The 19,092-nt window shown below is 38.0% G+C and overlaps 3 protein-coding genes and 1 long non-coding RNA gene across 4 annotated transcripts; all 4 read left to right on the top strand.

Moving 5' to 3' along the window:
• Positions 1 to 121: 121 nt before the first annotated feature.
• LOC146689605 (uncharacterized) lies at positions 122 to 5,497 on the top strand. Its single transcript, XM_085436487.1, has 9 exons — positions 122 to 181; positions 2,421 to 2,726; positions 3,369 to 3,513; positions 3,595 to 3,727; positions 3,816 to 3,936; positions 4,043 to 4,121; positions 4,239 to 4,341; positions 4,453 to 4,573; positions 4,752 to 5,497. The coding sequence occupies exons 1-9, from the start codon at positions 166 to 168 to the stop codon at positions 4,811 to 4,813; spliced, it is 1,086 nt and encodes a 361-aa protein (XP_085292613.1). The 5' UTR covers positions 122 to 165; the 3' UTR covers positions 4,814 to 5,497.
• A 1,967-nt stretch (positions 5,498 to 7,464) lies between these two features.
• On the top strand, positions 7,465 to 14,281 carry LOC146689604 (uncharacterized). Its single transcript, XM_085437252.1, has 13 exons — positions 7,465 to 7,581; positions 7,684 to 7,706; positions 7,804 to 7,843; positions 8,502 to 8,631; positions 9,187 to 9,331; positions 9,412 to 9,532; positions 9,616 to 9,694; positions 9,882 to 9,993; positions 10,497 to 10,602; positions 10,727 to 10,808; positions 11,035 to 11,098; positions 12,242 to 12,350; positions 12,452 to 14,281. Coding segments are annotated over exons 1-13 (1,074 nt in total). The 5' UTR covers positions 7,465 to 7,580; the 3' UTR covers positions 12,514 to 14,281.
• Positions 14,282 to 14,513: 232 nt separating this feature from the next.
• LOC146689603 (uncharacterized) lies at positions 14,514 to 14,809 on the top strand. The gene is made up of 3 exons (XR_014915876.1): positions 14,514 to 14,573; positions 14,664 to 14,683; positions 14,770 to 14,809. It is a non-coding gene; the product is annotated as an uncharacterized LOC146689603 (long non-coding RNA).
• Positions 14,810 to 14,828: 19 nt separating this feature from the next.
• On the top strand, positions 14,829 to 17,700 carry LOC146689602 (protein mono-ADP-ribosyltransferase PARP12-like). The gene is made up of 8 exons (XM_085436178.1): positions 14,829 to 14,862; positions 15,075 to 15,204; positions 15,634 to 15,778; positions 15,866 to 15,974; positions 16,062 to 16,140; positions 16,287 to 16,386; positions 17,142 to 17,247; positions 17,660 to 17,700. The coding sequence occupies exons 1-8, from the start codon at positions 14,829 to 14,831 to the stop codon at positions 17,698 to 17,700; spliced, it is 744 nt and encodes a 247-aa protein (XP_085292304.1).
• The last annotated feature ends 1,392 nt before the right edge of the window (positions 17,701 to 19,092 follow it).

Below are 19,092 nucleotides of genomic sequence, written 5' to 3'. Positions count from 1 at the left end.
GCTTAACACGTTTACTCTATTTTTTTGGCAACTTTGTTGCATTGGGTAGGCCTTATTAAGATCACATTATTATTCTAGCCTAGTATATATAGTGCCAGCCTCTTGGCAATCAGATGTGGGAGAGGCTCTTCCAAAGGAAAACGAAAGTGTTTTGCAGAAAGCAGAATGGCCTCCTCCTGCCGTGAGTATCTTTCGCGCTATGTTCCTTGTAACATTTCTATATTTTACTGTTCATATATTTTATAAAGTCTGGTGGTATTTTGTTTACTGTTTGTTTATATTTCCCTTTAAATCACATGCGAATTATTTTTAACAGCTCTCATTCTATCAGAGTTTCCATAAAGATTTTCTGTGAGGTCAAACATGCCTAAAATGTGCAAATGTGCAGCATATTTAATATTTTAACAAGACCAATAGTCTAGATTTGAACTCTTATTCTGAGACACTGATCGTCATTGTATAGAATTAGACGTTTACTTTCTGTTTCATTTACTGTGAAGCTCGATTGCATAGAATGCCTATATAAAACCTGAAAGCTGGACTTTAATAGTTATGTTTTAATTCCTCATTTACATAATTTAATTAAAGTTAGTATGCATTTTTCTTTTATTTATACGTTTTTATAAACGTATATTATTAACATGTGTGAAACTCTTAATAGCATGTTTAACTAGCCAGCAGGGGGCAGCAGATAAACAAGTTATTTATTTGCAATACAAACCGGCACAGAAACTTTGTTTTCAGATTTTTCTAATAGCACCAGAAGAATTGTAAAAGTTATTTTATACATATATATAAAATAATTAACATACATTAGATAGAAAGGTGGAGCAGGTGAAAAAATAATAGCTAAACATAGTTCTAAAGTGAAAGGGACAAAGCAGCTCAACAACAAGTGAGGGAATGCAGCTTTACAAGTTTTCAGCCTGCCTTTATTACCAACATATCGAAACTATATTGTCATACGTTATTTCAAAATAAAAAATACCGTAGTGTACAAAATTATTGAGCCACCCCTCACTTCTCAATAGTTTGCTTCCAAGGAGCCAGGCTGTTAAAGCGGTATTGAACAATGCTACTCTAGACTTTCTGATGGTTTTCCTTTGGACATTGGCTGCTTTATCACTCATTTACAGTCCAGGGCTTGTACCTGACCATTGTTTTTGTTTGTTAAGCCACTTAACATTGGCTTAACGATGTTAAGTCATTCCAGCAAACAAAAGGCGCCTAACTCAAGTTATGAATGTCATGTGCTTAAGATATTAAGGGTAAAATATTCGTTGATCCATCTGCTGTTTGCTGAAGCCTCATCACAAATGGTTTCAGCGGAAGAAGAAGCCATTTTTAAAGAACGGAAACAGTGAGAAAAGCCTGAGGTATGCCAAATTACATAACAACAGGGACTGAAAATCAGTGGCAACAGGTCTTAGAGAGTGATGAATCCAAGTTTGAAATCTATGTTTCTAATCATCATCAATATGTGCAAAGATCAAGAGAGAGATACAACTGTGAATCTGTAAAATATGCCGGAGGCTCTGTCATACTTCGGAGCTGCATGTCAGCCAGTAGTGTTAGGGATCTTGTCAAAATTGTTTCATCAATTTGAATTATGAACATAAGAAAAGTGCAGTCAGATTTAAATCCACCATGCAGTACCAGCTGATTGGCACTGGGTTTGTTTCTCAGCATGACAAAAAGCCCAAACACACTCAGTGTAGTAAAAGCTAGAAAAACACACAATAGACCAGCATCCCCAGAGCCCGGACCTCAACACTTTTGAAGCAGTGTGGGATCATCTTGACAGAAAATGGAACAAAAGGCTGACCAACATCCAAAGAAGAGATGTGAATGCCCTTCAAAAAGCCTGGAGAGCTTTTCCTGAAGACTATTTAAAGAAATGGAAAAAAAAGGCTTCCTACCAGAGTTAAGGCTGTGTTAAAGTATAAAGGTGGTAAAATCAAACATTGACAATTTCCATGCATATTTTCACACATTTCAATAAGTTTCTGGAACAATTTCCCCACTCTACTAGCAAAAGCTAAACAAATTAGGGGTAACTCAAGACTTTTGCTTAGTATCATATGTACTTTAACATCCTCAGCTCTGACAAGAAAGGTCTACCACAAAGCCCTGAGCATTAGTGAGATCAGATGTTGTTTCTGTGCCTTCAGAGTCTGGCTCAGAGTTACCCTTTGTAGTTGAATTCAGGCCTCAATGCAGGTCGAGTTCCACAGTGAACTGTATGTTTTGTTATGCTTTTCCATTCTTGTAGCAAAGTTGCCCAAAAATATGTACCTGTATTTGTTCATATTGCTTTATATATTCAGGGATGTATCTCTAGTAAATAAAGAATTTAGCTGTATATCGGAGGAACAAAATATGAAAGCATATCATGCATTTTTTGTTGTTGTTTTGTCCAGAGGCTGACGATGAAAGCACTTATGGTTCTGATGTCAGCAATGAGTCAGACAGCGCTGAACCATCAGATGAGGAAGACAATGAGGAAGACGATGAGGAAGACAATGAGGAAGATGTTTTACCCTGCAAGTTTTACAACAAAGGAAACTGTAGGGACGGAGAAAGGTGTGCTTACCTACACGTTTGCAAGTACGCTCTTAAAGGAAACTGTCGTTACGGCTCCAAATGTAGACTAAACCACACTGTAAGTCAAGGTGTGCCCTCCAGTGCAAGCGGCAGGACTCCGGATCGGTCATCATCTAGTCATGGTGAGTATTTGCTTTTGGGGTTTTCAGTTGTTTGTTTTATCGCCACAAGACGTTTTTTCTTTTTTTCTTTTTTTTTTTAATTTAAGTGAGAAAGATTATTCACAAGTGAAAAACATTCAAGACAGTTTTTAGTCTTCCCAGGACAGGATGTTCCACTAAATTTCCCACAATGTCAAACTGTGCAATGCTCAAAGAAACCAAACAGCTACATTTCAGGCTTGCAGGCCTCTACAGTTCTCAGTAAGCATGTTAAATGTTAAATTTCACGAAAGCAGAATTAGAAAAAAACTGAATAGTATGGGCGTTTTTCAGGAGAACTTCTTCTCCTGTGGTGGAGGGCTGATAATTTGTTCTTGTTTTACCGCCACGAGACCTTGGGCGCCTTGCAGCCCCTGAATCGACCATGAACTCCTCTGTTTATCAAAGTATTTTACAGTCCAGTGTGAGGCCATCTAGCTGACAGTTAACACTTTGGTCTCCAACAATATCAGCTAGTTCCTAACAAATAGCTGCAAGAGCCACATTTTACCTTATACATATATTTACATGTTCGAGCCATATTAGAGCAGCTTTAATGTCCAGTAATAAGTCACCAATTACAATGTAATATATAATGTCTTTTTGTTTTGTTTTTCTAACCAGACCAGAGGCTTACTGATGGCCGACGCTACCAGTGGCAGCTCAATAACGGAAGAGGCTGGAAAGATGTTGAAAATGATCACATCCTTGAGGCCCAGTATTCGCTGCCCCACACCAAAAGCATCAAAATATACAACACATCATACGGGTAAGCAATGAGTTTATGAAGAACTTTTTATTTCCAGGCACACTGTAGTCACTACATGCTTCAACTTTCCTCTCTCTACAGGGCGGTGAGCATAGACTTTAAAAGGATGAAAGTTCTTGGGAAGAAATTGAGAGTGAGACGCCTGGATGACGGTAACACTGAGTGGATTTGGTACTGCATGTTGGGTCGTCGTTGGATCAAGTATGGAGCCAAGGTAGATAGCAACTAGATCTTTGCTTAAGTTAATGGAAATTGTTCTCCTTTGTCTGTTTGGTAATGATTCTTCTCTCCCTCGCGGACAGGATTCAAAGGGCGTCTCCACTCCTGTGAAGAGCTCCGACATAGAGGAAAAGTTTCAGAGAAATCCAACGAGCTCCTTTACTTTTAACGTCAATGGTGAAACTTTGGAGCTCAAATTTAAAGGTGAAGTGAATTCACTAATCTGTAAATTTGTAACACCCTTCCAGCTAAATTCCAGCTTTTTCTTAACAGTCATTAGCCTATTCCTTATTTCTGTTTGTTTGCTTAGAAATGCAACAGGTGAGTAAAAACAGGAAGAGGAAAGTCACCCGTCGACCTACGTACCAGCAACCACAAGCAGTCAGGGGGTGAGTGTTAATTTTCCTCAAGGATTTTTGTTCAGTTAAAAATTGTCAAGAAGATAAGATGAGAGAATTTAACATAGTTTTCTGTTTTATGAAATATTTTTGATTTTGTTGTCGCAGAGTTGCTCTAACATCCTCAGGTTTCCAGAATCTTAGCTTGGGCACTAAGCCACAGTGGGAATTTGAAGGCGACAGTGGAAAATGGCACAAGTTCAAACACAGGGTATGTCATCTGTGCAGTGGATGTTATTTTTAGGATTATTCAAAGTACAATTTCTGAGTTATTGCATTGACATAAATCATCACAGTTTGTCTGTGGATTTTGTCTTAACAGAAAAGGACTTCCACTGACTGCTCAGTAACCAGTGATGACATTGAGAGCAAGTACCAACAAAACAACAAAGGCACCATGCCCTTCACAGTGGCAGGACAATCCTACAATCTTGACTTTGGAGGTTGAGTTTTTATATTTTAATCCTGTAGTAAAAAACTCGAAATAATAATTAATTGTTGGCTCTTAGAGGCATTTTAATAAACAACTGACTATCCATATCTACCTGTTCCAATATGAAAAAGTGATGTAACATTTATTTAACATTAGACTTTTGTTGATTTGTTTATGATTTTCCACAGCAATGATCCAGACCAACGTCAGGACCAATCACACACGCAGGGTGAGACGTGTGCTGGTGTGAGCCATCAAGATGATTTCCTGACCTCCAGAAGACTGTGCAGCAACGTAACCACGATGCTGCCACGTTCCTCTAACTTGAGATTTATATGAGATTTATTTTTGGATGGTTAACACATCCTTTTTATTGTTGAATTTCAGAATTTACCTCATTGCAGGCCTTGTCATGGGTGAAGTTTACAAGGACACTTTTAAATGCTGCCTGACAATCTTCCACTCCAATAATGCATTCTACCAACTTGCCTTTTAGCATCATGGTTGTTTAAATTATTCATCTTATCAACTCAGGTCACAGTAAGCATTTTTTTCCACACTTCCATATGGGGATGGAGGGGAAAATTTGTTCTTATAGCCAATAATTAAACAAAAGGAAGTGTATAACAAACACTTTGAATGCATGGGATATGATACATTTGCCTTTTTTTTAATGTAGAAAAATGAGATGTAACTGTGCAATATTAGTTCGAGGTCTTTTTGCACATTACCTTTGAGATCTTTTTATGCTTTTAACACACAAACTGCCTTGAAAAGTCTCCGTGCCTCTTTGCATTGTGCCACAGTTTTTGCTTTTTGTGGTTTATTTGGCTTTGCACAAATGCACCAGAAACGGGTTTCACTGATTTGGGAGAACAGACTACTGCATCTTTGGTATTCTCTAAATGCAATAAAAAATGTTTGAAAGTCACAACACACCAAGACTTTCCCCTTTTGTATATGCAAGTAGGACACCAGAACCTCAATGACCAGTTCTAAACAAATATTTTTTCAACAGCTTGCTTACATTTACATTTACAGAGGGCGATCGTGGCTTAAGAGTTTGATGGGAACTAGAAATGTCTTATTTTCTAATTATAATAAAATTTGGATTCATGTTGAGTCAACACTAAATTAGTCAGAAATGTAAATGAATATAAATATTTCTTTGGGGTAGTGTAGACCAAGTGGCGAGGAAGGTGATAAGTAGACAGCATCAGCATCAATTTCTTTTAATTGTACTTTATTTCTGACATCTCCATTATACCATTTTTAAAAACACCTCGGTAGGCAAAACCTCACTTGCTTTATACAGGACTTTACATACACCTGAATCTCATTACTCTCTACCACTGAAAAATAGGTTAGACCAAACAATATGATCTAAACAAAAAACAGGAATAAGATTATGCATCTAACTGACAAACTCATTTACACAGCTAAATGGTTTGAAAAGTAAAACACTGCATACAATACAACTCAAAATGTTACTTTAAGGAAAATAAACAATGCTATACACAATGAAAAACCCTGCATTTGGTTGCACCCTGTTATGCAATCAATGACATCATGACGCTATATAAGTAGGAAGTACTGGGGTGGCCCCTCCCACACATACAGAACCTCAACAAATGGACAAAAATGGTAAGTATAACCAAAGCAACGTAACCAAACATAATTTATTAGAAATTTACCTGTGAATAGAAGAAAATTCAAATGACCTGATGGTTAGTAGTATTTGCTTTAAAAACATATGCATGGATGTAATGGATGTAACTAATGCTACCACAAACACACTCGGGATAGTATGTCAAGCAAAGTTACACCAGCAGTGTCTAAATTAAAGCATTATGGCCAACTGTACAAAAACAAAACAAGAGATTAATTATCGATATGATCAAGAGACGAGTGGTAAATGAGTAACTTTCGTCATAATTTATGAATAACTTTTAACAGAACACCTATATAAGTGTACAGAATAGGAACTGACCTCACAGCCCATTGTCCCTTCAATGGTGCTAGTTTCAGTCATTGTGCAAATGTACCAATTTATAAGGTTGGGGAAACCTGCAGTCAGCTGAGACTGAAGAAGTCGCTCCGATGCATGACGAAACGTTTCACCCACTGAAAACGCAACGTCCAGATGAACAGAATCAGCCTTTGGGAACTGACAGCGGGGGGGGGGGGGGGGTGTGACATATAAATGGGGAATGTTACATATGACGGCACTCACACATAATTAAGACACACTTACAGATTTTGTCTGTGAAGGTAAGACAACTCTAAGCCATTGACAAAATAAGGGAGGGGGCAAAACTCAGAGGGTGGGGTGTTGTTTACAGGTAGGTGTTAGTGAGAGAAGAGATGGGCAGCAGTGGGCTGACAGAGTAAGGAAGGGAAACAACGAAGTCTCATGCACAGTTAATTGATTAGCAAGGTAAATAGCAACTGGATGGAGAGGCGCTGTTTCATAACAGTCATGTTAATTAAACAGCATCACAATATGAAAGAGTCAAAGAACTCAGTCCTTCTGAATTTCAACAACCAGTGCAGAGCCTTTTTGGTAACATGTAACTTTCTCATGTCTTAACTTTGTAAAGCAATAGGAATATTTTAAAGTTCCTGTTCCTTAAACTTTGCCACATTAAGTTGCAGGTAGTTTTGTTCACACCAAATATCAGCGTTGTCTACTCTTCCTCATAACATTGTAGGCCACAGGGAAGTACAAAAGGGTAATTTTGCGGTGAACTGTTCCTTTAATACCATGAAAGAGCAACTCTACAGTCATCTGATGGCTTCACTGTGCTTTAATTTTTGTCGCTGTGAAAAGAAACCAAAGCACTGGAATCAGCTGTAGTGTACACTCTCCAGAGACAGCCTTAGGGGAGCGTCATTATCGGTACTTTAGCTCCACCTATGTACCGGTACGCGCTAAATTGCATTAGCTGAAGCCCAGAAACGAAAGTGTAAGCCATCGTTTCAGTGAAACTATCCGCCGGCTTCGGTCCTCGATCGCAAGTAAATACAGCGATTTAACGAAACTATTTTTTCAAGTTTTAATCTGGAAGTGGCTTTTTAAGACTGACTGATTGTGTTTTTTCTGCTTTCATTCTGTCACAGTGGATTTTTATTATGAGATGAGGGTAAGTGTGTGTGTGCTATGTGGAGGGGTTTGACAGGGTCTGGAAAAAAAACAGGCGAGCTTGTGTTCATGGCATCATTTCTATTAATTGCTTCCAGGACAATAATGAGGAGGAGCAGATTCCCCAGAACACCCCAGGTCTGTTTGACGTGACAGTTTAACTTCCTGCTATACTGCCTCTATCATTATAAGGCCATAGTTTAGAACACAGAAGACAGTAAAATGAGAACATGTAGCATTTTAAGAACAAAAAATGTCTAGTTTTGAATTTAATGGCACTAATACATCTCAAAAGTTGGGATAAGGCCATGCTCCCCGCTGGGTGGCATCTCCTCTTCCTTTAACAACAGTCTGTAAACAACGAGCTGAGTGCTGATAACAACCCAGACCGTCCATTTGTTTTTTAGGCTGATGTTTTCTAGAAAGAATTTTAAATTTTGACTAGTTCGATCACATAACAGTTCTCCACTTTGCCTCAGCCTAAGAATCATCTTAGCATCCCACACTGATTTCAGACTTGATTTCTCTAGATTCATGTCACTGACATGTTGCCATTTAAACTAATTAATTGCAAAATGTTCCTCCAGCAGTTTTTTTTCTTTTTAGTACTACTTAATTTTCCTTTTGTTGCCCTCATTTGAAATGTTTGAAATGTGTTGGTGTCTTCAAATTCAAAATAAGCTAATATTGCTCTTAAAACAGTACATATTCTCTTTTTAAACACTTGATGTATTGTGAGTAAGATATTGGTTTATGAGATCACTGCATTCTGTCTAACATATCTTTATTTCAACAGTCAATGGGAAGTATTATGAGTGGCAGCTGTCAGTTGGCCATCAGTGGCTGAAAATTGAAAATGACCATGTGATTGAGACCCACTACTGCCAACCAGGAGCCAAGGGAATCAGTATCAATACAAGCCATGGGTCAGTATGTTGTGATTATATCTGATAGTATCAGCAACTTTAACGAAGTGAGAGTTGGTCAGGGAAGGGAAATGGAAATGTGTCAGATGCCATTTAAAATTTTACAAAGGTAAACCGAAACTCAGTTTTTGGGCTATTATAAATTAACTTTTTACTGTAGGTAGAACAGTCCTGTAAATCCTGTACGCTTACAAGAAAAAGGGTTCAGTCAAGTTGAGCCATAAAATGAAATGGATCAGCTGATCAAACACAACAACACCTAACATCACTGGAAGACATCAGTTCTTCTATGCATTCTTTAGCTTTAGCCTGCACATATGCAAGCCACTTTTGAACCCCTCCTCACGCCATGCAAGGCCATCATGTTAAATATAAACGTTTGACCACAGAGGTCCTGTCTATAGAAAAATATTATTTTATCAACAATAAGTATTGATACAGATACAGATTTTGTGTCAGGACAATGGAAAATAAATTATTGCATCAATAATCTTTTTTAAAAGGAGCACATTCAGAGAAGTATACTTTTCATTTTAATCTTTTATGTTTCCACAGGGTGGTGTTCATAGATTTTGATACGTTACAGGCTAATAATCCAGGTATAAAGGTGCAGAGACTAAGCTTCCTTCCTCGGGGGCAGGCGGAAGACATAGGCTGGTACTTCAGAGATGACCAGCTGTGGTGTGAATATGGAACACAGGTGAGGAAAATTGCAGGAATTAACTCCTTAAATTCACTTGAAGGTTTTCTTTGAGTATTCCTTGTCATCTTCCTCTTCAGGGTTCCAACACCATGTCATCATCAGTCAGCAGTAGACAAGTTGAACAGCAGTTCACCACGAACCCTCAGGGAACCTTCAGATTTACAGTGGGCCGTACACCCTACTTGATCGATTTCTCCAGTATGTGGTGTTTATAGTGATATATTATTGTGAGCTTGCTCTTTTATACAGCTATGGAAATGTGTTTTCATTTCACTTTGTAGCCATGACGCAGAGAAACCTCATCACAGGCTTACAAAGGAAGCTGCGCAGGCGTCCAAAATTATCCTCCAACACTGGAGCGTAAGACTTTTTTCTTTTATTCCTGTAGTTTAGACAGTCTTTGTACACTGAGCAAACTTAGTCTACAGAGATGTCAGTAAGAAAAGTATCAAAACTCCCCAGAGAATAAATAAAAAGTTTCTCTGAAGAAGGCTAACGGATGTCACGGGAAAAGAACATGAATGATAATCACTTCTTGTCTCTGCAGAGTTGGCTTGACCTCAGACTTGCCTGCAGCTTCCTCCTCGCAGACCGGTTCTGTGGGCTACAGGTGGGAATTCATGGGAGTCAGAGAGCAATGGACAGAATACCAAGCACATGTAAGTAGGTCATCCAAAAACTGCATGGAAAAATTTTAAAGACTTGCACTAAGCTGCATAGTAGCATCAAAGATACATCAAGAACTGCCCTTACCTCGGCAAAGGAGGTTATGCTTGCATGGCACGTGTACGGATGTCTGTAAACAGCTTGAGAAGTTTTAATGAATTCTGATAAAACTTTGTAGGAGTGTAGAGTGGGGTCATGTTAGCAATCCATAAAAATTTGGATTACATCGAAAGAGCTCTTCAAGGTCAGATTAATGATTTATTGGTCAAAAATTGACAGAAGGCCTTGTAACTCTGAACCTATGATTCTTACAAGTGTACTGTCAACATATAGAAAGGGCTGTAAGATTTCAAGTATCATGTCACATCTGACCTCTGACCTCTCATTAAAGGAAAGGAAAAGTTTCCACAGGATTCTATGGAGTCCTCTTGAAAAACTAAGTACACCCCAGTAGCTTGTAGCACCAATAACTGCTTTCTATATGTGCTGTGTGCAGATATGTTCATTTGACAGCGCTGCTATTGAGAGACAGTACCAGCTGAACAAACAGGGCACACTGAACTTCAAGATTAACAGATATTCATACACACTGGACTTTTCAGGTATTGTACACACTTCAGAACTGCTCTTCTGTTAAGCCGAACAATTCATGCTTTTTTTTTTCTTTTTCTTTTTTTAAGCAAATCATATGGCCACTGAGACATTATCTTCATTAATTTATCATAGGTATGTACCAAGTCAACAACAATTTAGGGACAAGAAGATCAGTTAGAAGGACTCCTATATATGGTGTTCAGCAGAACATCAGGTAAGGAGAAACATTTGGCCACACAGTGACCACATCTCTTATTTTGTGCTAATTAATAACATGAATTAGGTTAAATATTATATTTTGAGGACATTTACTGATGTTAACACTAAAAGATTGACTAATGTTAAGATTGTTTTGCCTCAAACACACCAGATATGCACATAAAGATGTATATGCTGTGAATGAATGAATTTCAAATCTTTTGTTTTTTTGTTTTTTTTAGTTCAGGCCCTCAGGCACAATGGCAGTTCCTAGATATGGATGGATCATGGAAAGATTATTCCAAAGTAAGCCACAACTTTCTTTTTATTCATGTGTAGACGGTGCTCTAGAAAATCCTATAGAGTACATTTAGTGCATTCCATCAATCTGTCCAGCCGTCCATCAATCTTCTGCCAGGTCTGGGTCATGGGGACAGATGCTCAGACCTACCACTCCTCGCCTCCTCCTCTGCCTGAAAGTCATGGCCTTGAAGTTGGAGATGCTAATTATCATTCCGGCTACTTCACACTCTGCTACAAACCATCTCGGTACGAGCTGGAAGTCATGGTTTTATCAACCCAATGAAACCATGTCATCTGCAAATAAATAAAGAGATAAGAACCTATGACCACTGAACTATTGGCTGTGCCCAGAAATTCTGTTCATGAAAAACAGAATCAATGACTAAGGACAGCTCTGGCACGGTCAAGCTTCCTCTGGGAATGAGATTGTGTTAGTGTGGGCAATATGAACCAAGCTCTCATTGTGGTTGTACCACAATACTCTATACTCCTAAAGCACTGTCAAAAATGCCCTTTTTAGATCCACAAAACACATCTAGAGTTGCTGGGCAAATTCCCACATACCTTAAAATTCCTTGGTGTCTTTTTCGGGTAGAGGGAAACTACCACTCCAGTCTGCCAGTAAGGAATTGGGAAGTGTGTCAACCAAGAGAGCTCCATAACATCCCGAGCTTTTTGAGAAACCTGGGGCCTCGTCCCTTAGAAGCTTCATGTGCCTCAGTGAGCAGAGCCCCAGTGGCATGAACCATAGTGAGTTCTCATCCTGGTCCCCATAGTCTTGTTACTTTACAAAAGGCCAACAGTGGGATTCAGGAAAATTTCAAACTACTCCTTCCACTACCCCACAATATCTTCAGCTGAGGTCAGCACTCCATCTCTGCTGCCTCCCCCTCCCAAGTTGTCTGACTGTATATATGTATAATATAATATAATATAATTATGGTTATTCATCTATAATATTTCTGTTGAGATGTTGTAGGTTTTGGGGTTAATTCCAAACTGAAACACAAACAATCCCTCGCACAGTTTACATACTTTAACATGGAATTATGGTAATTTGAGCAAAGTATTGGGTGACCTAACCAGAATTTAACAACATTGCCTGACTGTGTTTTCTCTGATGTGTTGTTGCTCTGTGTTATTCAGGGAATATGCAGCACATCCAGTCAGGAGATTGAGTTCCAGTACAAACTAAACCCATCAGGAACTATGACATTTTCCACCAGGAACTTCAGCTATGAGTTAAGCTTCTCAGGTAAGCAGCAAACATAATCAGAAACCTTTTAAAGTTAAAAGCCATATTCAAAGATTTGTATAATTGAAGTTGTGAATAAATGCACTTTTTGTCTTTTATAGCCATGACTCAGAGAAACCTGAGCACGGGCACAACCAGAACGGTGAGAAGACTTAATCAGTGACTGAGCGGACAACAGATTTGTAGGTCGGGGGTCAACTTAATGATGATCCTACCAGTTGTGTCACTGCCCACCTCAGGTTGGCTCTCCTGTCAGAAACTGCCTCCTGCCTTCCTCCTGCCTTTAACTTAACACAACTGATAGACATTTACTTTGTCCCCTCTGAAGACATGTTGTTTTTAATGCAAGCGTTATAAATTTTATTTTTCCACATTTAAGATGACACTACGTTTAGTGTTAAGCAGTAAAATGTATTTCCTTTATCAGTTTTCCACATTTCTGGGTTTAGGGCTGGTTTTAGCAGATTATTCCATATTTAAATAAGTGGAATCGTTTACAAAGAAATCAGTGGGAGGAAAAAAAAATTCAGTTTACTTTAAGCCTTTTGTTAACTTAACTATGGTTTCATAAAATGCAACATGCTTTAGTAAATCTTCAAATATTCACAAGTTGTTGTAATGACTGGAATTTTTAAAAGTTTTCACTTTTTATCCTTTGTCCTTAGCATGCATGTTTTTAAGAATTTATTAAAAGTGCCTTTTAATCAGTGCACTTTGCTTGTGTTTACTTTCCTTAATTGAGGTTCCTTACATTTACATTCCAAAATCTAAATTCGTGTTTTAAAGTCATCAAAGAAATAACCACCATATATGGTGTACAGATGTGTATATGTACAGATCTTCAACCTAAGAGACCAGCACTGTGACACATAAAACAAAGCCGTATTACACATGCAGGACAGCAGCTGTATACAAATAATCTTGTGGAAGAATAAGCTTTCAGTTTCTCCTTTGAGCTTCTGCTAGGATGCATCCCACATGTTGATCTAAGTATAACAAACGTCTACTTGAAGACATTTTTAATCTTGCATGGAAAAAAATAGGGAAATTAACAGAACACAAAGATTCAGTTGAACAATTAAGACTCCCATTAGTAGCGTTTTATACAAAAAAAGGTAGTGTAATAAAAGATAACACATTCAAACTGTTAGCAACAATCATCATCTGAGGAATCAGCGTGACAAAGGTCATTACAAAAATGCTTATGTCACATAGCATTCTGTAATAACTTTTCCTCAAATATTTTATATTCCATATTTGTTTTTGGTGTTTATAGGGATGGCTCATTAGCTGTTTACATATTTGCAGGAACATATCAATTTAAGGAAGCAGGAAAGACCAGAAAACCAACATAGAATACAGCCTTTGTGCATTAGCGTAGTAATAATATATCCTAATATAAATTATGTAAATGATAGTGCAGGGGTGTGAAACTTGCGGCCACCCCTACTTACAGCCCGTATATAGATCTTGAAGTTACTTTTTTTGTTAGAGGATTTGCGGGGAAAAACTGCATTCACGTTTGCAGTTTTGTCTTATACAATACTTGAAATTTAAAAAAAAAAAAAAAACACTCTTTTGGAAATATTTGTGGGTGTTTTCTTGTGTGTTTCTTTTAGAGTGGCCCTCCGATGAGATGACAGTGCCAACAGTGGCCCACAGCTTAAGTTTGAGACCCCTGTTGTAGTGTATTGCAATGTTAGAATATAAAGCATCTGCAGAAGGCTGTTGCTGTGTAAATGAAACAAAAATGATTTCTGTTCATCTGTAAACTTATGTTGACAAAAAGAATACATCTACAATGTGATGAACCTTACCATTGACTTATTTTATTGTACTGTGGGAGGTTTTTATTTTATTTTATTTATTTCATTCTATTTCTATTACAAGGATACTCAATTCTGCACTTTAATAAAGAAATGCCCTAAAAATTTCTGGTTTTGTGTGTTTTTGTTTTATTCACAAGTACTCAGAGTCTTGCCCTCTCTCCATTCTAGACTGGCACATACAAGGCTCTCTAAAGGGTAATTGCAGGAAACTAAGACAGCGATAACAGCATTAGTACGTCTTCCTCATAGGCAATTGAGGGAAATTTTATCTTCTCTGAATCATATGGACCAACCAAACCCTAGTCCACACACTGGATGAACTTTAGCCCACCAGCAGAAAGTGAAAGCAGTTGTTTGTGTGGAATGGCACGTTTAGGTCTGTCTTCGATCATAAGTAAGTAAACTGGCGTTTAACAAAGTTATCTAATTACATTTTAATCAACAATGCAGAGAGAGGTGATTTTCTTCTTTTTTGTTTTCACAGGTGGTTTTTCTGAGTTGACGGTAAGAGTGCTGTATCAGTCTAAGCAGTGGGGGAAAAGGGGATAAAAAGGTTTTGACCACAATATGTTTATTTATTGTTATTCTAGATTAATGAAGGAGCAAAGGTCTATTGGCAGGAAACTGTAGGTCTGTATGACACATTTACATGCATACATTCATTTACATAGGATTGCCTTTTAGTCCTTTGACTTAAGGACCATTGATTTTTCTATCTCATCTGACTGTGCCAACAGCAGCTACTTAAAAAGAACAATATGGCCTAAAATAACAACTAACCATAAAAAATAAATACACTACACACGAAGCCATAGCCTTTGTGCAGATTTGCTCAAAAACACATATTAATAAGTGGAGTGTGTACGATAACATGATCTTTGCTTGTGTTTCACAGTCAACAGGAAGAATTATGAGTGGCAGCTGTCAGTTGGCCATCAGTGGCTGAAAATTGAAAATGACCATGTGATAGAGGCACACTACTGCCAACCAGGAGCCAAGGGAATCAGTATCAATACACGCCATGGGTCAGTGTGTTGTGAGCATATCTGATAGTATCAGCAACTTTACAAAACTGAAAGTGAGCATGTCATTGGTCAGAAAAGGACCTTTAAGTATTTATATGGAACTTTTTACTGGGGGGTGGAACAACCTTCATAACAGTGTTATAGAGTTCAGTAAAGCCATAAAATCAACAGATCAGCTGATTTCAGTGACAGCCCACATTACTGGAACATACCACTTCCTCGTCCATGTATCTAGTATGCAAGCTGCATTGGACCCGCCCACCTTAGCTCCTCCGTTTGAGGGTTTCCCCTTTGTTATATGATGTAGGGAAAGGGAAAGGTGGGGAGGTCACAGAACATCATGTCAAATATAAACTACTCCCACCCATGTTGTTTAGAACATTAACAAGCTTCACACAGACGACTGGATTTTGTGTTGTCTTTCAACAGGAAGGTGCTCATAGATTTTGATAGGTTACAGACGAATGACCCAGGAATGAAGGTGCGGAGACTAAACTTCTTTCCTCAGGGGCAGATGGAGGACATAGGCTGGTACTTCAGAGATGGTCAAGTGTGGCGTGAATATGGATCCCAGGTGAGAAAAAAAATTCTAAATAAACTCACATTGAGTTTTACGTGAAGGTTTGATCCCTTGAGTGTTCCATGTCATCCTCCTCTTCAGGGTTTAAGCATGTTGTCGCCATCAGTCAGCAGCAGAGAAGTTGAACGACAGTTCACCCTGAACCCTCAGGGAACCTTTGCATTTTCAGGCTACGTGATCGATTTCTCAAGTATGTGCCATTTACAGTGATGTGTTCTTGCTTGTACTTTTATACAGTGATATTTTTATTTATTTATTTATTTGGTTCATTTTGTAGACATGACCGAGTTCCACACCTTTACAGGCTCTTATAAGAAGGTGCGCAGGCGTCCAAAATTTGCATCCAACACTGGAGTGTAAGACTTTTTTTTTTTCCTGCAGTCAGACTGCAAAGTCTGCAGCTAGCTGAGTGAAAATAAAGACTTTAATCCACCGAGATGTCAGTAAGGAAAGCAAAACCTCTGTATGATTGTGTATGATATTCATTTCTTCTGAACTGCAGACTTGGCTCCACTTCAGCCCTGCTCACAGCCGCCGCCTCCCAGACCTACAGGTGGGAATTAACAGGAGATTTCCCAAATCGGACAGAACACCAAGCACGTGTGAGTAGGTCGTCCAAACATTTCATGTTGTTTTAGCAGAAATGTGATGCACTTAGAGTGGACTTGAAAGATAATTAGCTGTAATTGCTTGGGTTCCCACAGACCTGGCGTGTCCACCACGTCCAGGGGCCAATCATGGCCCTAGGTCAGATTTTATATGTATTTATAGCCCTCCACTGCAAACGGAATGAATAAAGTGTAATTCCTCTTTCCATCTCATGGGCGTGAGTTTTTTTTATACACTCACGCAATACACACAAAAATTAGTCAGATTTAAAATTAACCTGAGATGACGATCTTCAGCAGCTTCACTGAAGTTTCAGGTGTTCCAAACAGCTTGATCTTATTTTTTATTTCACCCTCCACATGTGACAGAAAAGTAGAAAGGTGAGAAGGATTGTTGGCCCCTGGGTGATTTTCCATTAATAAATATGGAAATCTTGGGGGAAAAAGTTTGGACACCATTCTTTCTAATAGTGTGTAACTCCTTCAGTTATTGTGACTGTAAAGATTTCTATAATTACACTATTGTTCAACAGGCTAATAGATGAAATCAGTAAACACTTTCCTGATATGTTTATGGTCTCAGTAGGTTCAAGTCCTACTTATTTCTCATAAATTATGGTCCTGTTTAGAGAAGAACAGATTTATCTTTGTTTGTCTTAAAACTTTTAATCCTTGCCCCACTGAATTTGCACTAAATGTACAAAGTGCATTTCTCTCTTTGTGTTTCTTTCTATATGTGGTGTGTGCAGATATGTTTATTTGACAGCAGTGGTATTGAGAGACAGCACCAGTTGAACCAACGGGGCACACTACACTTCAAGATGAACAGATCCTCATACACGCTGGGCTTCTCAGGTAATACACTCACTTCAGAACTGTTAAACCAAACAATAAGGCTTTTGTTGAAGCACATTATATGACCACTAGTATATCACAGGTATGTCTAAGTCGATAACAATACTGGGACAAGAAGGTCAGTTAGGTCTCCTTTTTATTCAGCAGAACACCAGGAAAGGAGAGATATTTAACTTAGTCACCACATATCTCTTATTTCTTGAGTTGTTAATGTGGATTAGCGTAAATGTTACATTGGGAAGTGAACGCTGCCCCCTTACACACGGATTAATAATTTGACTAGTTATTCTTTCTTGATAAGACACCTGCGTAAAAGCTGAATTTTTGTGAAGGTGTATATGCTTTGAATGTTTATAGTTTAAATCTACAGTCCTGGCTAATACACCTTTTGTATTTTATAACACTAACTCAGATAAACCTGAGCACGGGCACAACCAGAGCGGTGAGACTTAATCAGTGACTGAGGGGATTTGTAGGTCAGGGGTCAACTTAATGTTGATCCTACCAGTTGTGTCGCTGCCCACCTCAGGTTGCCTCTCCTGTCAGAAGCTGCCTCCTCCCTTCCTGCCCTCTTCACCTCAACAGGCTGATCGACATTTATTTATTCCTCCGCTGAAGTCATTTTGTTTTCATTGCAAGTTTGAATTTTTATCAAGCTACACTAACATGCAGAGATGCAGTAAATTAAGCCATGTACGAGTTTTTTACATGGCCGGGTTGAGCACTTGTGATAGTGGCTAATGTAGCCTATTCTATATTAAATAAGTGGAATCCTTTACAGATAAATCTTTGGAGAAAACTACTTACAAATCTTTTAACTTAAAATCAGTTATTTTTTATCAGTTCACCATAAAATACAAGTAAATTCCATGTTTTAGTAAATCTTCAAATATTCACAATTTGTGTAATTATTGGACTTTTTAGATGTTTTCACTTTTTTTTTTTTTTTTTTTTTTTAACCCTAGTTAATTTGCTTATTTCGTGTAATCCTGATTGTCTACAAGCTGTGCCATGTAAATCTTTTTAAGAATTTATTAAAACTTCCTTTGGATTGTGCTTCTCCTTCATTTCTTAAATTTACACTCAAAAATCCAGACAAGATTAGATTGTGCACTTTCCTTTATATGTACAGATTTCCACCCTCAGAGACCAGCACCTTGACACATGAAACAAAGCCCACACTACACATATAGGACAACAGTCATATATAAATGATCTTGTAGAAGAATAAGCTTTCAGTTGTTCCTTTGGGGTTCTGCTAGGATATGTGAAACACTCCAAAAACTACATCCATTTAGCAATGAAATAATATGTGCCACATGTCGACTCAAGGTTGAAAAACATCCATTTGCAGACACATTTTTAGTCTGGTATGTGAAAAGCAGAGGAATTAACAGAACCCAGGGATTAAGTTAAATGAGTAACACTGCCATTTGTGGCATTTTTATACAAAACCAAAAGGGTTTTGTGATAAAAGATAAAACATTTTAAACAACAATCATCATCATCATCATCATCATCATCATCATGGAAAAAAAAACAACAACCTGTATGACCAATGTACACCTAAAAACCCTAAAATTCTGTGATTCTTGAAAAATGTAGCTTTAGAATGAGCACACATTAATATCTAATTCTTTAGAAAATTTCACAGACCTATGTTATAAGAGGTCAAAACAAAGTTTTAGTTAAGGAGAGAGATGTTCGAGCCAATCGATATGCACCCTTAACAACCGACAGTGATTATTGCACACAACTCAGCTAAGGCCTCTTAAACATTACCACAACAACAACAACAACAAACAAAAAAAAAAAAAAAAAAAAAAACAAGGCAAGGCCCTCTCA

This window comes from Copadichromis virginalis, linkage group LG17 (genome assembly GCF_057382275.1).
Source record: "Copadichromis virginalis isolate Kocher_CV1m ecotype Utaka linkage group LG17, C_Virginalis_male_GT1.1, whole genome shotgun sequence".
NCBI classification, from domain to species: domain Eukaryota; kingdom Metazoa; phylum Chordata; class Actinopteri; order Cichliformes; family Cichlidae; genus Copadichromis; species Copadichromis virginalis.
The sequence above is the reverse complement of the archived record's forward strand: the minus strand, read 5'-3'. Positions and strand labels throughout refer to the sequence as shown.